This window comes from Prionailurus bengalensis, chromosome B2 (assembly GCF_016509475.1).
Source record: "Prionailurus bengalensis isolate Pbe53 chromosome B2, Fcat_Pben_1.1_paternal_pri, whole genome shotgun sequence".
NCBI classification, from domain to species: Eukaryota; Metazoa; Chordata; class Mammalia; order Carnivora; family Felidae; genus Prionailurus; species Prionailurus bengalensis.
In genome coordinates, this window is record NC_057349.1 from 120,648,485 (window position 1) to 120,666,058 (window position 17,574).

The window sequence follows — 17,574 nt, forward strand, 5'->3', positions numbered from 1 at the left end:
TCTGTCATAGGGAGTTTGAGAGACAGTTCTGCCTACTAACTCCTCTTGTAGAGCTCTACGTTATATGTTGAGTATATGTTCCCTTCTGTTGAGTATATGTTCCCTTCAGAGAATTTTTTTTTCTGTTGGATTCAGTGGCTTTAGGTGATACCATAAGTAGCCAAACACTGCGCTCACCTTTACTGAGGACCAGTCTTACCAAGTTATTGCTGGGAGTACATGAGAAAAGGGAAAGATCTTGAAGGAACACCACATTTACTCACTTGAAACTAATATACCAGAAAGATGAGTGGTAATCAGTTTCTTAAAAACAGAATCTTCTAGAGGAGCCTTCTGTAACCTCCCTTGAAAGTTTAGTCCCTGTTTATGATCTCAGTTTATCATCTCGTTCAGTCTCACATCTTGAGGAGGGGGAGAGGACAGATTAGATTGTTAACATCCCTTAAATTTCCTTAAATCGGCAACTGTCCATTTTCTAGGTTCACATCTCACCTCTCTTCTCTACAACCTTCCTCTCATGTACCACTCACCTTTCCCCGCCGAGTCTAGAAGCCGCCCCTGTTGGGTGTGTTCGCTGTCGTCTCTCCCCTCCTCTCTGCTGTCAGTCCTGAGCTTCCCAGCTCACCCTCCCATGGCCATTCTCACCAACTTGATTACTTCCTTCCCACCCGGTTGCTATGCTATGTACTACAAAAGTAATGCTATACTGTTTTTGTGTCTACAAGTACTTATGGCATATGATTGGCTACAAGGGCCAAAAATAATAAAAATTAAACAAATCCCATTGATCCAGAGTCTCCACAATAGCAATAGTATAGCATAGCAGCTGTAAGCGTCGCATGTTACTACTGCTGTAATCCCCCTTGAAGTGTATGTATTCTGTCCTTAGTTTAACAGATTTGGGTGAGCTGTACTCAATCGGATTCTCTTCTAATTGCAACAGAGTTGGTAGTGGTAGATAAACGGTGTGATGCCTCCATCGTGGCTTCTGATTGCTTACTATTGACTACTGTTCAATTACAGATATGTTGCTTACATCAAACCCTTGGATTTTGGACAAATCCTCTTAATCAGAGCAAAAGAATAGCTAGTTTTTCCCTTTTACCAGCTCCTTAGCAGGGATCTGGCCACGTGACTAAGAGTCACAGTGGGCCATTTGGTCCCTAAAGTTAAGTCCACAGGTAATCTTTATGGAAGTGAACTGGAGCAATGTACTCTTACTCATAACTTAGGCAAGCCCAGTTCCCAGAAAATGAAACTGAACCGGCATTCTACTCAGTGATCAGACTGACTCAGGTCTTAGGGTCCTTTGGAGGCAACCCAGAGACTTAACTCTTGGGAAACCAGACGATCATACCAGCTGTGGTCTTCCTACTGTCCCAGATCTTCATGGGCGTTCTTAGATCCGTGCTTCTTAAATATTAATATGCGTATGAGTCACTTGGCGATCTTTTCAAACTACAAATTCTGCCTCCATACGTTTGAGCAGCAAGGTGCTAATCTGTTGATTTTGTCTTACTTGTACATCGGAATCACCGGAGAGCTTTGAAATTACTGATGCATAAGATCTCACCTCTGAAAAGAGGATTTCATTGGTGTATGAGGTATGATGTGGGCAGTGGGAGTTTTAAAGAGGTGTTTCTCATGTGTGGTCAAGTTTGAGAGCCTCTGGGTTTAGACATCATCATCCCGGCAGCCCAAGATGTCCCCGGAACCCCACTTTTGCGTGAAGCCTTGCTATTCTTATCCTTATTTTTCTGCATCAGACTCACGTTGCAAAAAAACCCCACCCAAGTCTCTACTTGTGTCTCAACAGCTGCATGTGACCACAGATCTCAAGTAGACCCAACTCTCTTGGGTTCATTAACTCTTCCGGCTGGCTGTTTCAAACCTTTTCTCTCCTCAGAACTTCAAAGCTGCCCCTCCTCTCAATTCTGCACAAAACCCCCCTCCCTGGGGGGAAAAAAAAAGCAAAATGAAAGATTGAAAAAAATTGCTTCACCTTCACACCATAGGCATATTCTCTGCCTTCTCTGCTCATGTCCTGGATCCAGACCTCGTACTTACCCAATAAATCCACTCCGGAAACAGCTTCTTTGGTGCCTGAGTCCCCAGTGCCCCACTCTTCTGGATTATTCTCTTTGTCATATTTCATGCTGTAATAGTACCATCACTAGAAGAGCCTCTGGAGCCCATTTTCCAGTTGCCGCCTTCTTTCCCGGCTTGTCCCTTCAGGTCTGAGAAATAACCTTGCCAGATTCCTGGTTTATCGTGCTGGGGCTTCTCACCTATGTCTGAAACCAGTTGAGCACTTCCTCTTTTTTTTTTAAGTTTATTTCTTTATTTATTTTGATGGGGGGCGGGGAGGAGGGGCAGAGAGAGGGAGAGAGGGGATCCCAAGCACACCCCACACTGTTAGCACAGAGCCTGACACGGGGCTCGAACTCATGAACTGCCAGATGATGACCTGAGCCGAAGTCAGGAGTCAGGCGCTTAACTAACTGAGCCACCACCCACCCCAAGCACTCCCTCTTTATTCAAATGTTTGCTCCACTTCACTTTCCTGACCTGGGTTCCTCTGCCACACACGGCTCCGCACACGGACTTACTCTCACCTCTGCACCTGCTCTCTTCCTCTTCTCTGCATGGCTGGTTTCGTCACCCTCTTCAGGTTGTTACCCTCCACTGTTACCTCCTGAGAAAGGCCTTCCCTGAACTTCATTTTAATGAGCCATCACTACCCATCCCCAGAGCCTTCTGCATCAGCTGACCCTGATTATTTTTTTTAACCACCCGACATGCTGTATATTTATTTGGATTTTGTCTGTTAGGTAGCTCATCCACGAATAATATTAATCCCACAAGGGCCGAAACTTTGCTTAGTCGATTCTCTGCTCTCTGCCCAGAATGTGAACATAGTAGACACTTGGTGAATATGTGTTAACGAAATGGATGTTCCTGAGACCATTCTCCCGTTCCCCTTGAGAACTCTTTTTTTTTTTTTAATGTTTATTTTTGAGAGAGATAGACACGGCGCCAGCAGGGAGGGGCAGAGAGAGAGGAAGACACAGAATCTGAAGCAGTCTCCCGGCTCTGAGCCATCAGCACAGAGCCCGATGCGGGGCTTGAACTCACGAGGCATGAGATCATGACCTGAGCCGAAATTGGCGCTCAACCGACTGAGCCACCTCCCCATCTCCCCTGCCGCCCGGAGAACCCTTCAGCCCACCGCCTGTCCGTCATGGAGAAACATCTCAATCGAAAAATATTCCTTCCACTTCATGACTGAGTTTCATTTCATCCCTTGTCACTGATTAGAAGAGTTCATGCGTCCTCACGAACCCACAAGTTGTCCCTACCTTAGTTCATAGCACTAGTGTTCTTCCTTCTGCAGTGAATTTGCACATATCCTCTGCCTCTGTGCCCACAAGTCTACAAATGTGCATCCTGTCCCAAAGGAGTAACTGTTCCAAGAGCTTTGGTTCTTTAAAAAAAAAAAAAAAAATCTCCCTGTTTCTTTAAAAATACATAATTGCTGCCTCTCCTGAGATATTTTTACATTGTGTCCCTAGAGGAGGGATTCCAGCTGATGGCCCAGTGCAGGGCAGAGGCCCCGAGACAGACAGTCTGGCTCCAATTTATGCTCTGTGCTAACATGGCTAATAGGCATTAGTATTTTGATACAGAGAAGTGCCGTACTTGATCCTGACTTGGTTAAATACTGGTAACATCTGGCTTAGAATCACACATTTAAGGGCCAAGAGTTATTCGTTTTCTTCATCCTCCCTCCCTCCCTCTCTCTCTCTCTCCCTGCCTTTCTCTCTCTCTCCCTCTCTCCCTTAAAATGTCTTGGGAATAGTTTAAGTATTTTCATAGAGCAGTACACAGAGTAAACTGGCAGGGGTTCAGTTTGCACCATGTTAAGCTCTGCTGTAGACACTTGGAACCTACTGGAATTGTTATAGATGTCTAATATGTATCAGGGCTTCCACAAAACCCTGCGAGTGCCCTTATTATCCTGCTTTCCCCATCACTTCATTTCAGACCCTAAACTCAGCACGCACTACAGTTAAACTTAAAAGAGGCAGTAACTCTTGATTCATAAGGTGCCCATAATTCCACAAACATCTAATGAAAATGAGCAAACATCTCTGTATAAAACTTGGGTTCAGTCCAGAAGTATGTTTAACTCTCAAATGCCTGGTAAAACCACGGAATTTCTGGCTCTGGCAGCCCCTTCACAGTAGTCTGGCAAAGCAGAGCGTGCCCGCCATTACGAGGATCCTGCTAAGGCTCCCTCCACCAAACCGCTGGTCATCTTTCCTGGATTCTTACGTCTGGGAGCTCCTTAGCTGGAAAAATGGGGTCCTGTAATCTGCAGTGACTTAGTAAGCTGCAGGGGATGGGGGTGGGAAGCTCGATATTTGAAAGTAAGCCCTCACTAAACATTCTCTTAGAAACAAGATCAACACTTCTTACAGACATGGTTTTCCTTGGCTCGTGACATGACTGTCCCTCGCCCATCTGCGCCAAGCCTTTGGCATGGCTGACGCAATACCCACCCACCCCCCCCCCTTTCAACAGGCCTTGTTCTCTGGAAACCTTAGTAAAATACAGCGAGTTCACACTCCGGCAAATCTCACACCTAAACTTTCCCAGCGAACAAATGATATTTTGCCAAAATGCCTACTAAGTCCTGGCCCTAGAGTGTCATGTGGAATCGTCCATAGCCTGAAACCCAGTGCACAGCTCCTTCTCGTGCCGTGGGGTTGCATTCCTCCAGTGGGATGCTCAAATCAAGTTTTCATCCTACCATACGGTATGCTTACTTGTTAGAGAATTCTTGTTGGGTTTTTAAAAATTGTGTTCGCATGCTTATCAGATGCACAAAATGCATTCTTCATGGATTTGCCTACCATGGGTAGCGTAGAGAGTTATGTACTTCAGGAGCGTGGAATCAATGAAAGTAGCAATCAAAGAGGAACAGTGTGTTTTCTCCCAGCCCCATAAATCTGATCTATAAGTGCAAAGAATGTGAGACATGAATATAAGAAATTCAGTCATTTCATTTAAAACTTAAAAAAGAAAAATCGCCAAATCATAGAAGAATTTAACCAACCGAGTCTCCAGAAGGAAAGTCTTTTAAATAGGACATTTCTGAATCCCCATCTGAAACATATATCTTTAGGGCAGTAATCATCAGAAACATAATGGAGTAGTGTGGAGTTCAGTTTTATTGTCTTGCATCAGTGAACATTCCTCAAAAGCAGAGAGCGTCACTAATGGAATTATATGTTTTCATGCTATAATTACATTTGATTTTTCCTGATATTTCTATAGACTTTTTGTTCATGGTCCCATGACTAGACAGAATATTTACAAGTTTTCCATCCTCAGCCTACCCCAAAAGAGAGTCGGAGACTAGAAATGGGAATTTCTGAACAGAAAAAGACAAATATATAGTTTGAAAAACAATTCAGCCTTCAGGGGTTTTCTTTCAACAACAAAAAACATGAACAACCACAACAGAAATAAGGAAAAAGAAGAACGCTATACTTGAAGGGAACAGCAAGAGATCCTTCTGAGTTCCGAAACTCCTTGAGACACGAACTGGGCACTCCCTGTATCTGTTTTTGTTCTTGAACGAATATTTGTTGGAGCCAATGGAATTTATTTGGTGTTTGGGTATGCCATTCCAAACAATCCTATCACGGGAAGACAAATGAATCTAGCAGTCGAATCCGACTGACTGGAGGACGCAATACCCAAATGCCATCAAGTATGTGAAGAGTGAACATCTGTTTTTGAGAGGAGAGTATCTAACTATGAAATCCACAGAAATCTCCAAGGATTTGGATTCTCTCCAAGGAAGAGATACAAACAATTAGAAAATTGTGTTGACATCCAGCATATTCTTACCGCCCTGTCTTCATCTTTTCCCACCTCAGGTCTCTGCTTTGCTCAGCACACCTCAGTGACCTCTTTGTTTCTTACGACTCAGTTCCTGTTCTCTAGGTTTTAATCACTACAATATATGAAGCTGACACTCAACTTCAAATATGTTTACTCTAGGGTTTCCTCCTCAAAGCATTATGGAAGGGAGTATAGGCAGACAATTGGTTGTTGCAGAGGAGGAGTGGAAAGAGAAAGGGCTTCTACTGCTAAGTTTAGGGGTGTATATGAATCCGGCTTGGCCTGTTGGGTTGCTCATCCTTATCATAAATTGAAGTCAAGTTAGCATTAATTTCCCCAGGTCTAAATACATTTTTTGAAATGCCATTTATTAGAACATTGAAAACACAAGTTTGGTTCTCTCTCCTCAAATCCCTACAATCTGGCTCCTAGCCCAGCCACTCAACCCAAATCACCCTCTAAAGTCTTCCAAAATAACTTCTCAGCCAAAACCAACAGTATCCTTCTAGACTTGTCAGCTTTATTCGAAACCATATTCTTCTCCCTGTTAATACCCATTCTGGCCTCAAATTCTGAGGATTTGTCCCTTCCAGGATTTTGTTTTCTGTGTCTCCAGAGTCATAACTAACCTATAGCAGTTCTCCTTTAGAGATCATTGCAGCCTCGATCATTTCTCTTTCTTTCTTTCTCTTTCTTTCTTTGTTTCTTTCCTTCTTTGTTTCTTTCTTTCTTTCTCTTTTTTCTTTTTCTTTCTTTCTTTCTTTCTTTCTTTCTTTCTTTCTTTCTTTCTTTCTTTCTTTCTTTCTTTCTTTCTTTTTCTAAGCACAATGTTTGTACATGAATTACTTCCCTAGCCCTAGCCCTAAACTCTCCTTACTTTTTAAAGTCTTCCACCTCCAATGCTAGGCTTTAAACTATAGTTAATCATGGGAAAGTACCAACTGTGGTCTAGGGTCTGAGCTTCTTGCTGCTGTGTAATATCTTGGTTTCTGTAAACAAGAATTAAGTCACTTGTCTTCTTACTAACCCCTTACTTTCATTAAACTCCTAAAGGTATATATTTTCTACTTAGATTACTTTTACTGAGTTAATGTTCCTTTAGTTATCCTTGACCCTACCCTCTTAATCTCTAGTCAGATTCAGGTTAGACCAAACCATATGCATATCCAAATAAATATTGGTCTATATTGTAGATCAAACACAATTAATATTTAAGGGGTGGTTTTACCATGGGTCACCCGCTCTTCCTGGCCCACCTTCAGACAACAGTGTCTGCTCCAGACCTACAGACATCCGGAAGTCCCATTTTTCTCCCTTTCCTACTTATGACCTGTTATTCTTTTTTTTTTTTTTTTTTAATTTTTTTTTTTCAACATTTATTTATTTTTGGGACAGAGAGAGACAGAGCATGAACGGGGGAGGGGCAGAGAGAGAGGGAGACACAGAATCGGAAACAGGCTCCAGGCTCTGAGCCATCAGCCCAGAGCCCGACGCGGGGCTCGAACTCACGGACCGCGAGATCGCGACCTGGCTGAAGTCGGACGCTTAACCGACTGCGCCACCCAGGCGCCCCTTATGACCTGTTATTCTTAAAGGGATGTCCTTTCCTCTTCTGTACAAGTCTGCTCCATTCTTCAGTACCCCATCCACGTATCTTTCTCCGAAAGACTCTCCATGGAGTATGTGTAAACTGGGTCCTATCAACTAGTTTGCTTCCTTCCTCCTCCTCAGATACATATAGATGTACGTGAAAATATATTCTAAGTTGTCTTCATGTGTGTATGAATTTCTGTAAATTCACAAATGTAGCTGTATATTTAGTGTGGCTTGGATTATCCTTTGGAAAGGTACCCTTTTTAGATAATTGGGAAATATTTTGGATCCTAGGTAAAAATCCATACAGTCTACCCACCCCACCACCCACAACAATATGCACTTAAAATATTCTTGATAATAACTAGTCACTGAAATTTTACCTCATTGGATGTATTTTTCCTTTTCAGGATCCCCCCATGGCTGTAACTCTTGGACTCCGAATGGAGGAAATGATTTTTAATCTCGCTGATACACATTTATTTTTTAATGATTTAGAGGTAAGAATTTAAAAAGGTAGGAACTGTCGTATCCAACCGTTAAAATGTTTAGGTGGTTTCTATACACGCAGATAACTTCAAGAAATCTAAAAAAAAAAAAAAAATTAGCTCAAGAGAATAGTAAAAGTTTCTGTCAAGAGGAAAATGTATATACAAATATAAACAAAAGCTAAATTGCATTAATTAATTATACCTATGTACTGGCACATGTTTAAAACAAAAATATCTCAGAAGGGGAGGTCTGTCTGCTTTGCTGTCTCATACTATACAACCCATTTGATACCTTCCCCATCAGCATTTGCTTTTCCAGGCTACTGTTCACGTTAATCGCTGGACAACAGCCATAGATATTAAGTTTTGTAGATCACCTGAAGCCAAATTTTAGACAACGTTATTGTCCCTTATTTCCTCCCCATGTGGATAAAACGGTGCCAGAGCTATTTACGTATCACATCTGACTGGTTTCATTGCGTTTATTTTTTTCTCTTTCTAATTTATGTTTCCATTCCCAACCTCAAAGGGAGAGTAAAACCAACAATAACAAAATGAAAGGACTCCCCCCCCCCACCCCACCCCCGCTCCCCAATAGCCTCAAGGTAGCTGAATAAGTGCTGTAACGAGGTATATAATCTGGGTGCTACTGATCTAAGTTATTAGGCATTCAGATGGTCAAATTGGAACTAACTGTACAGATTGGGCACTGAGCAGAAGTACTTCTCAGTCACATGCAACTACGCTGAAATATTTTTTAAGTGACATGTTTACATGTACATTTCATCTCATGGTTTCACAACGAAATAAAAGCGTCTATAATCATATTCTAAATGGCAAGAGAGATGATTATGGCCAAACACCCCTTGTACAGACTTTGTATTGGATTTTCCATTGATGAAATAATACTCTTTGAAATAAATATGTTTATCACATTGTTTTTGTCAAGGAGAGACTGTAGGGTCCACAAGCATAAAAATCACGTCTAAGGTTACCTGCCAGCTAAGTGGTAAAACTGGGATTTGAAACTCTGGAGTCTCTCTGGCTCCAGAACACATATTTCTACCCCCATGCCTCGCAGAAGTGTGTGAGAAAGAAAAGCTAAATTATTCAGTGTCTTAAATAAGTTTTAAAAATTGACAAGGTCTTAAATCCAGTTTTAGCTACATTTGAGGCATAAGAGTAAAAATTCTGTGTTTTAGTATATCCCATAAATGTATGTGTTGGAAATCTGGGTAGTATCATTTTTTTTTTTTTTTTGGTGTTTTTTTCTCTGCAGTGAGTCACTGTTTTTATTGGATAATAAAATTACTGTCTGTTTAAAGAGGTTTTATTTGTTTTCTTTAATGGCCAATATGAAAGATCAGTGTTCCTAGGCAAGTTTTCCAGTTTTAGATAATAAGAAAAAATAATCACCTCTCTAAAACCTGATTTAAATTAATCCTGCTACTTATTAGTAGTGTAGTATACAGAATGGCTTTATATATCCATTATAATAGAAAACACGTTTTAATCTTTGGAACTTGAATTTTTATATAAGATGATAACTTTTAGGTTGGTTTTTCTGTTGGTTAAAATGGATGAGTCTTATTTTTTAAAGAAAATTCTAAGATTATTCATCTTTTTAAACCCCCCCAAAAAAAGGAAAGAAAGAAAGAAAGAAAGAAAGAAAGAAGAAATTTTATGTGGTTTTATTCAAGTTTTAGAGTTTTTATTTCTTTCATTAATTATTTTTTACTAGAAATAAATGGAATAAATAACCTTTTAGCTTTTTAGTGGCACACTAGAAGCCAGATGGAATAAATTTACCACCCAACTTTTAACAGAATACTAAAGTAAGAAAGCGAAAGTAACATATGATGAATTTGCAAATACTTCTAGCTCATTGGACATGAATATTGGCATATCAGAAGCATGTGGTCACCTATGGTGCTTTAAGAATTTTTATTTTGGATTATATACTATATAAAATATATTTTTAAAATACCCGACAGGATTTCTGGTAAAAATAGTAACTGAGAAAATACTGGTATCGACTTTCTCTTCTGATTATAGCTTTTTAGTGATGTTCTCAAATGTGATAAAAATTCCACTTGACTCAAGCACTACAACTTAGTGTCCAACAGTAAGTACCTAATCAGTGAAATTATTGAGTGTCTGCATATAAGTTAATTAAACTCTCATACATGTGCACAGACATACCCATGACCCCTGTGCATGTACATCTAGATGAAGTGCCCAAGGAGACCCAAAGGCTTATAAACAAGCATGAAAACAAATGACGTCTGAACAGTAGCTTTTAAGATCGTTCAGTGCACTTACGTATATATCCGCTCTCCTCCTGCATCTGACTTTGAAAGTCAACTTTACTCTCACCCAATTTTTTATTTCAGTAAACCTCTTGTAAGCAAAGATAATCATGGGCTACATAACTGGTGTTAAGCTATTTCTGCTTCTGCTAACAAAGAGGCAAATTCCTCAAGAGAGTAACTCCATCATTCGCCTATTAAGTTTCCTTTTTTTTTTTTCCTGGTGTATTTATCCTCTCAGGGTTCCTTTTCTTAACCCAGAAATCTAATTTGAGACTCAAATCCTTCAGTAGATACTGTAACATATATAGTGGCAGCTGCTGTCACATAATTCTTTAAAAGATACAAATTTAAATCCTAATAGACACTTCTCTACATCCTGCCCAACTGCAGAGAAGGCAAATGCTCATCGTCCTCCTCCTCCTCCTCCTCCTCCTCCTCCTCCTCCTCCTCCTAAGAAGAGAACACTCCCTGTTGAAATAAAATGTTATTTCAGTTAGAATAACTTCCAGAAAGGAAGGCACCGGGGAGTTCAGCTTCACAACAGTGAGAGAAGACTGCTGTGCGGGTTGTGACTGATAAAGATCAGTGACAACTTTGTGGTCACCTTGTAAGACAAAAATAAAGAATTTAACATTAGCATCAGAATTATTATAAATGTTTGAGTCTTTAGACTGAAATTTGTTGAAGCCAAGCATTACACTGTTTTTAGTATTTCAGGTTTGGGTCAAAACGATCCTTGCACAATTCCTCTGAGTGAAAACTAATTGAAGAACAATTATTTAGAATTTTCTAAAAATGTAAGTGATTGAAGTTCAGGTTTCTTTCACTGGACTGTAATCCTCAGGCAAGAGTCCAGAGTCAACAAGCATAGTTAACTAGGCATAAATTTAAAGAGAAGTTCCATTTGGAAAAATCTCAACCATAACTTCAAATATGGAGCTCGTGGTCCAGTAAGTTTGATACACTGATGTCCTCGGGAGTGAAAAATAAATCTCGGGGTAAAATGTACAAATTAATCATGTGAGTTAATACTTGAAATGTCAGAGGAGTTTCTCCACAAATTAGGATGAGAAGGTATGAAATATAGAAATAGCTTCTAAGTAATTAGAAGTAAAAGAGTGATTCATAAGGATTTCCCCCACTTTTTTGGATATTTACTTATATATTACTGTTTATTATAAGACAGAGATGGAAATTTTTACGTGGTGAAAGATCTCAGAATTTCAGTAGAATGAGCAGCTTTACATGATGCCATTTTGATAGTGATTTAGTACACTTTTCATACTCACCAAGAATGTCACCGTCTCTAAATAAAAAAATAAGTCTTCTTTAGAACTATTTTGCTGCCTCCTTGTTCTGGAAGAACTTTATTTCCAGTTTTCATGCTAATAATGAAACCTCCCCACCCTTTCCTTGAGAGCCCAATCCAATAGCCACTACTGTTGCTTTTTCCTATACTTTTCCCTAAGATTTTTCTGGAAGCATAAGGCCTCCTTCGGTTAAAGTTTGGGCTGTACTCTTTTCTTTTTTTTTTTTTTTTAATTTTTTTTAACGTTTATTTGTTTTTGAGAGAGAGAGAGAGAGAGAGAGACAGAGCATGAACGGGGGAGGGTCAGAGAGAGAGGGAGACACAGAATCTGAAACAGTCTCCAGGCTCTGAGCGGTCAGCACAGAGCCCGACGCGGGGCTCGAACTCACAGACTGCGAGATCATGACCTGAGCCGAAGTCGGACGCTCAACTGACTGAGCCACCCAGGCGCCCCTGGGCTGTACTCTTTTCAACCCGTACTCAGTCAAAATGGGGAAAAAAAACCTTTCCAAAAGTCTATCCCACTCTGACACCTGCAGCCTTGGTTTGTACCCCATTCTTTCTCCTCCCCTCCACTCTTGGTATAGATATCTTCTTACAGTCCTTATAGCATCTGGAATATTATTTTTAATATAATTGAAATGTTGTCTTAGAAAATTTAAATGACTGTGGTAATTTTGTCAGGAACTGTCATTTGTCTGGACATCTGCCATTTAGCCAACCAAGAGTTGCTGAGTGATTACTGTGTGCCAAATTGTGCCTTAAATGGGGGTGTATCCAGGTGACCCAAACACCCTTCTCAGGGAGCTTCTGGTCAGGTTAACATTTTGGAGCCCTTCCTTACCCGTGAATATTGGTAGACATTTATTCAAAAATTCCTAAACCCATAATTTATGTAAATCACATGAACCTTCAATTTACCTGGATTTTCAGGTTATGTACTAAAGTTGTATTGATTGGGCTAACCTTATATTTTATATATTTTTTAATGTTTATTCATTTTTCGAAAGAGAGAGAGAGACAGAGAGACAGAGCATGAGTTGGGGAGGGGTAGGGAAGGAGACACAGAATCCGAAGCAGGCCCCAGGCTCTGAGCTGTCAGCACAGAGCCCAGTGCAGGACTCAAACTCACGAACCACAAGTCATGATCTGAGCCAAAGTCAGATGCTTAACCAACTGAGCCACCCAGGCGCTCCTATATTTTATATTTTAAAAGAAGCCTGAGTCAATTAGTTCACCCCAGACTATAATAGGATCTAACATATTCAGAATAGAAAACTGGAGATGATAAATATTTCAGTACCAGGCACTTCCCAGGTCCTATAATGAATATAAATGGTAGCTGAAAAGCCCTTGTTTGATATGGCATCTTATTGTCAAAGTTAATAATTTTTAAAAATTGATTTTGAATAGTAAGTACCATGTATACAGTCAGCATCTGTGAATATGACTGAAATAATTTGAGTAGAGAAAAAGAGCCCAAAAGGCTAAACTTACCTATCCTAAATTTCATTAAGTACTCGGTATTTTAAATGCCCTAGCCAAATTCCACCTTCAGATCACATGCTGTTTCACTGGAACTTTTCAGATTATTTGAAGAGAGAACAGGATTCTTAGAACAGCAAAGAAGAATTTAATCCTTATCCAGAAAAGTTACCGTTTGTTCTGAGAACACCGTAACTTAGATCAGGTCAATTATATGGGTATATGTACCTCAAGTTTATTTTCCTCTGAATTTGTAGCATACTGGAGATGGTAAATCTTCATTATTTCCCTTTTGTTTCTAAGTATTGTTTTCAGCTTAAAGATTTCAAAACTTGAACAAAAGTGAAAAAAAAAAAAAAAGAAAATGTCGACTTGTGTGGTTATTAGCTTTTTTCTGCGTTGAGAGACCAGGACTTTTAAAATAACATCAGCATGGTTCTTTCATGGTATCCCTGGCCCAGCAAAAGGCAGGAAGTCACAGAAGTCTCACAGGGGACCATAAGCATCAGGCCCCTCTGTTGTTGCTCAACAAATACCAAAGAATAGTAACCACCTGAGGTTCGGACCAAACGAATTCTGTGTATCTTCAGATCAGCGTTATTCCCATACTTAAGTATGCACAACAGAGATGGCTGGAAGTGAACAGCAGTCATTCCTGTAGAGACTCAAAGGTCATTTCTTATCCATAATTTTAAGATTAAAAATCTTTAAACGGCTCTAAAGAAACCTACAGGGCATATGTTTTCAGACCTGTTTTGATGGCACTCTTCTGGGCTCAGAATAGAAAGAATGCCATTTCCCCAGGCTGGCAGTGGGATGGATGGGCAAATGCTGCCACCTTCTGGCCATAGCCTGGCCAAATGGAAAGCTGGAAAACCCTCCAACACCAGACAGACATCGTTTGAAAAACAAATAACTTTTCCAATGTTTTTAACAGGAGTGTGATCAAGTTCACATAGATGATGTTTCCTCTGATGATAATGGGCAAGACTTAAGGTAAGCCATGCCTTTCAGTATGCTATTTCCTACAGAAATTCGGCTGCGGAGTTTTGCACATGTAATTATTTCTTTTATTTCTTTTTAATGTATTTTGGGTGTTACAGTACCTACAGTTTTGCAACTGATGGCTTCCATGCAGCTGCAAGTAGTGCAAACCTTTGTTTGCCAACAGGTGTAAGAGGAGGGGTTGACTGGATGAGGAAGTTGGCTTTTCGTTACAGAAGAGTAAAAGAATTATACAACACCTACAAGAACAATGTTGGAGGTATGTGCGGCTCTTTAACTCTAATAAAGCTACTGTAGACAGAGGTAGGGTTTGAACTGTAGTGCCGTGTTCCGTATTAGAGGCTATCCTACTCTAAGGTAAATTACCGAGCGCTCATGCTGAACTACTCTGTCAGAATTCTAAGTCCCTTAGAGTTGGTAGCAGGAAAAAAAATGTAAGTGCAAAATAAAATGTGCATCTCTGCCAAAAGAACTGGGAATTCTGTGGGCCCAGATACTTGGTTAAGATTTACAGCAGGGCATTTCGCTTACCCCTCGTCAGCAGACATTGTTGGTGTAAACCAGACAGAGGAAGCGATTGAGGCAGCGGGAAGACCTGTCTAGAAGCGAGGGCCCCCAGTCATTAGAGCACAGTTGGTAGTCATCATTACCTTTCTGGAATTCTTTTAGAAATAAATACCAACAGTGCTTTATGTCATTTCAAAGACTTGAGTCTATATTTTGTAATTGCACGTTATCTGACAGTGTATCTTTCCCATGTATAGTATTAAATGTGATTATCATGGGGTTTTTTTTTAGTGTATTCATTTATTTTGAGAGAGAAAGAGAGAGTGAGTATGAGTGGGGGTGGTCAGAGAGACATAGAGAGAGAATCCCAAGCAGTCTCCACACTGTCAGTACAGAGCCCAACATGGGGCTCGAACCCATGAACCCTGAGATCAACACCTGAGCCGAAATCAAGAGTCGGATGTTTAAGCGAATGAGCCATCCAGGCACCCCATCATGGTCTTTAAATGTTCAGATACTCTGTGGGTTATATCTAAGCCATTTTATTTTCATTCATATATATGGGTCATATTACAACTTGTGACCTCAAAACTAAAATCTTGGATGTTCTTCTTGGTAAAATAAACCATAATTATTTCTATTATTACGATCAGTTGTAGGTCAGCAAGATTCTAAGATTAGCTATGAAGTCATATAAATTTTTTCTCCCAGGGTTTTCTGTCTCTCTGTCTGTCTCTCTCTCTCTGTCTGTCTCTCTCTCTCTCTCTCTCTCTGTCTCTGTCTCTCTCTTTCTCTTTTTAAAGGACGGATGGTTGAGGAGTTTAAATCAGAATCTAATATTGAATGATAAGCTATATATACTTATGCATACTATACAAATGTGTATTTATATACATATCATAGAATACAATACACAACAGTAAGTAACATTTTCATCTCTAGTATATATTATTACACACACCACACATGTCATGAGGGCAGGGCTGTGTGTCTGTTCATCATGTATCCCCAGTGTCCAACTAGCCCTAGGTGCTTAGTAGATACTCAGTAGCTATAAGAGAACAAAGAAAACATGTAGAACCATAATCAATACTCACGTTATTATTATTGTTGTTAGAACCAAAAGGGATCTTAGAAACGAGAGATCTTTGGGGCGCCTGAGTAGCTCAAGTCAGTTAAGCGTCCACCTTCAGCTGAGGTCACGATCTCATGGCTCGTGAGTTCAAGCCCAGCGTGCAGCTCTGTGCTGACAGCTCAGAGCCTGAACCTGCTTCGGATTCTGTGTCTTTCTCTCTCTGCCCCTCCCCCACTTGTGCTCTGTTTCTCTTTCTCTCTCTCAAAATAAATAAACATTTAAAAAAACACAAATGAGAGATCTTCATTTCCTGGTTAGAAATAGGCCCGGCAGACTTCTGACTTGTCCAGGGTCCTGAGCAGACAATTCCGGTTTCCTAATTCACTCTAAAGCTCTATGTAAGACACTTTGGTAAAATCAAAGAAACAGGTGTTCTCTTTCACATCAATTGTGGGTAATATGCTTAATTTTGAAATAATTCCTTTGAGAAATCTGAAGTAAGTTTTATCATTCAGACATGACATTGTTTCCCTCATGAAGGGTATTACTAAAATCATTTAAAAATGAACAAGATGAGTAATAAATAGTATTATAGCTTTAAAAGGTTGGTGACACATAAGTCCATTTTTCTGTGCTAATCTGTTAGCATCGCTATATTGAAATAAGGACAAATGAGTTGCTAAAAAATAGAAATTTTGATTTAAAAAATCCTCCACCTGGGGCGCCTGGGTAGCTCAGTTGGTTAAGCGACCAACTTCGGCTCAGGTCATGATCTCACAGTTCGTGAGTTCAAGCCCCCGCATCAGACTCTGTGCTGACAGCTCGTAGCCTGGAGCCTCCTTCAGATTGTGTCTCCCCCTCTCTCTGCCCCTCCCATGCTCATGCTCTGTCTCTCTCTGTCTCTCAATAATAAATAAACATTAAAAAAATATTTTTAAAAAATCATCCACCTGTGTATGTGCCCCTGATGCCCTGAAATACAATTTAAATAAGAAACTTATTTCTGGTGGATTGCATGATCTTATTTTTTTTTTTTCATAAAAACAAGGGCTTTTGAAATAAAAAAGATAGCATGCCTGCTTCTTCTCTTACCCCAACATTAGTGCAGCTTTAACCATTGTTTATAACTGTGTCGTATGCTTCCGAATTTCAAGTGCCATTCTTGCCTTTTTTAAAAACAGAGTATTTGTGATAGCTTCAGTACTACTTGGCAACCTAGGATAATGTCATCACTGCTGGTTAAAAGTGGTAATGATTGTGATTATTAAGAAGTGAAACATGTTCAGATAGCCAGAGTGTTTGAAGTTTGAATCCCTAGACTGGTGAAGCCCCACCTTCTTCTCCAGCTCTATTCTATCACTGTCTTTTGGAGCGGGACCCAGGCACGGGAACTGTCGCATCTCCGCAGGTGGTGGGCATCCACCTTGTCAGATTCTAGGTTCAGTGAGTACAGAGACCGAGATCCCCTTTTTCACTGTTACATCCCCAGTTTGGGGCCCAGTACCTGAAACCTGAGTTGTTCAGTAAATGTTTGTTGGATGAAGGAGCAATTAGTTCTGAAATGAAGGATCAGTATTGATCCAAGTCAGTCTCTCTCGGCTTCCGAGGTTATCTATACCGGACAGAAGGGAGGCTAAACTAGGTTTTCCTGAGAACTTTTCATCTGTTGATTCTACCTTGCTTTTCATCGTTGCAGGACTCCTTGGCCCTGCCAAGAGAGACGCATGGTTGCAGTTGAGGGCAGAGATTGAAGGTCTGACAGACTCCTGGCTAACAAATGCACTTAAATCATTATCGATTATTAGTACTAGGTAAGTGGTATTGTTGCAGTTTCTATATTTAGTATATTCAAGATGTAGTTTTAAGAGTGTAATATGCATCATT

The 17,574-nt window shown here is 40.2% G+C and overlaps 1 protein-coding gene across 13 annotated transcripts in view; it reads left to right on the forward strand.

The window, feature by feature from the left end:
* EYA4 (EYA transcriptional coactivator and phosphatase 4) overlaps positions 1–17,574 on the forward strand; it is a 321,968-nt gene that overhangs the window by 294,298 nt on the left and 10,096 nt on the right. For all 13 annotated transcript variants that reach the window (XM_043592404.1, XM_043592403.1, XM_043592402.1 and 10 more), the window contains 4 exons: positions 7,917–8,006; positions 14,041–14,099; positions 14,207–14,367; positions 17,387–17,501. In XM_043592404.1, coding sequence (XP_043448339.1) covers positions 7,917–8,006; positions 14,041–14,099; positions 14,207–14,367; positions 17,387–17,501 — 425 coding nt within the window. The remainder of the gene's footprint in view (positions 1–7,916; positions 8,007–14,040; positions 14,100–14,206; positions 14,368–17,386; positions 17,502–17,574) is intronic.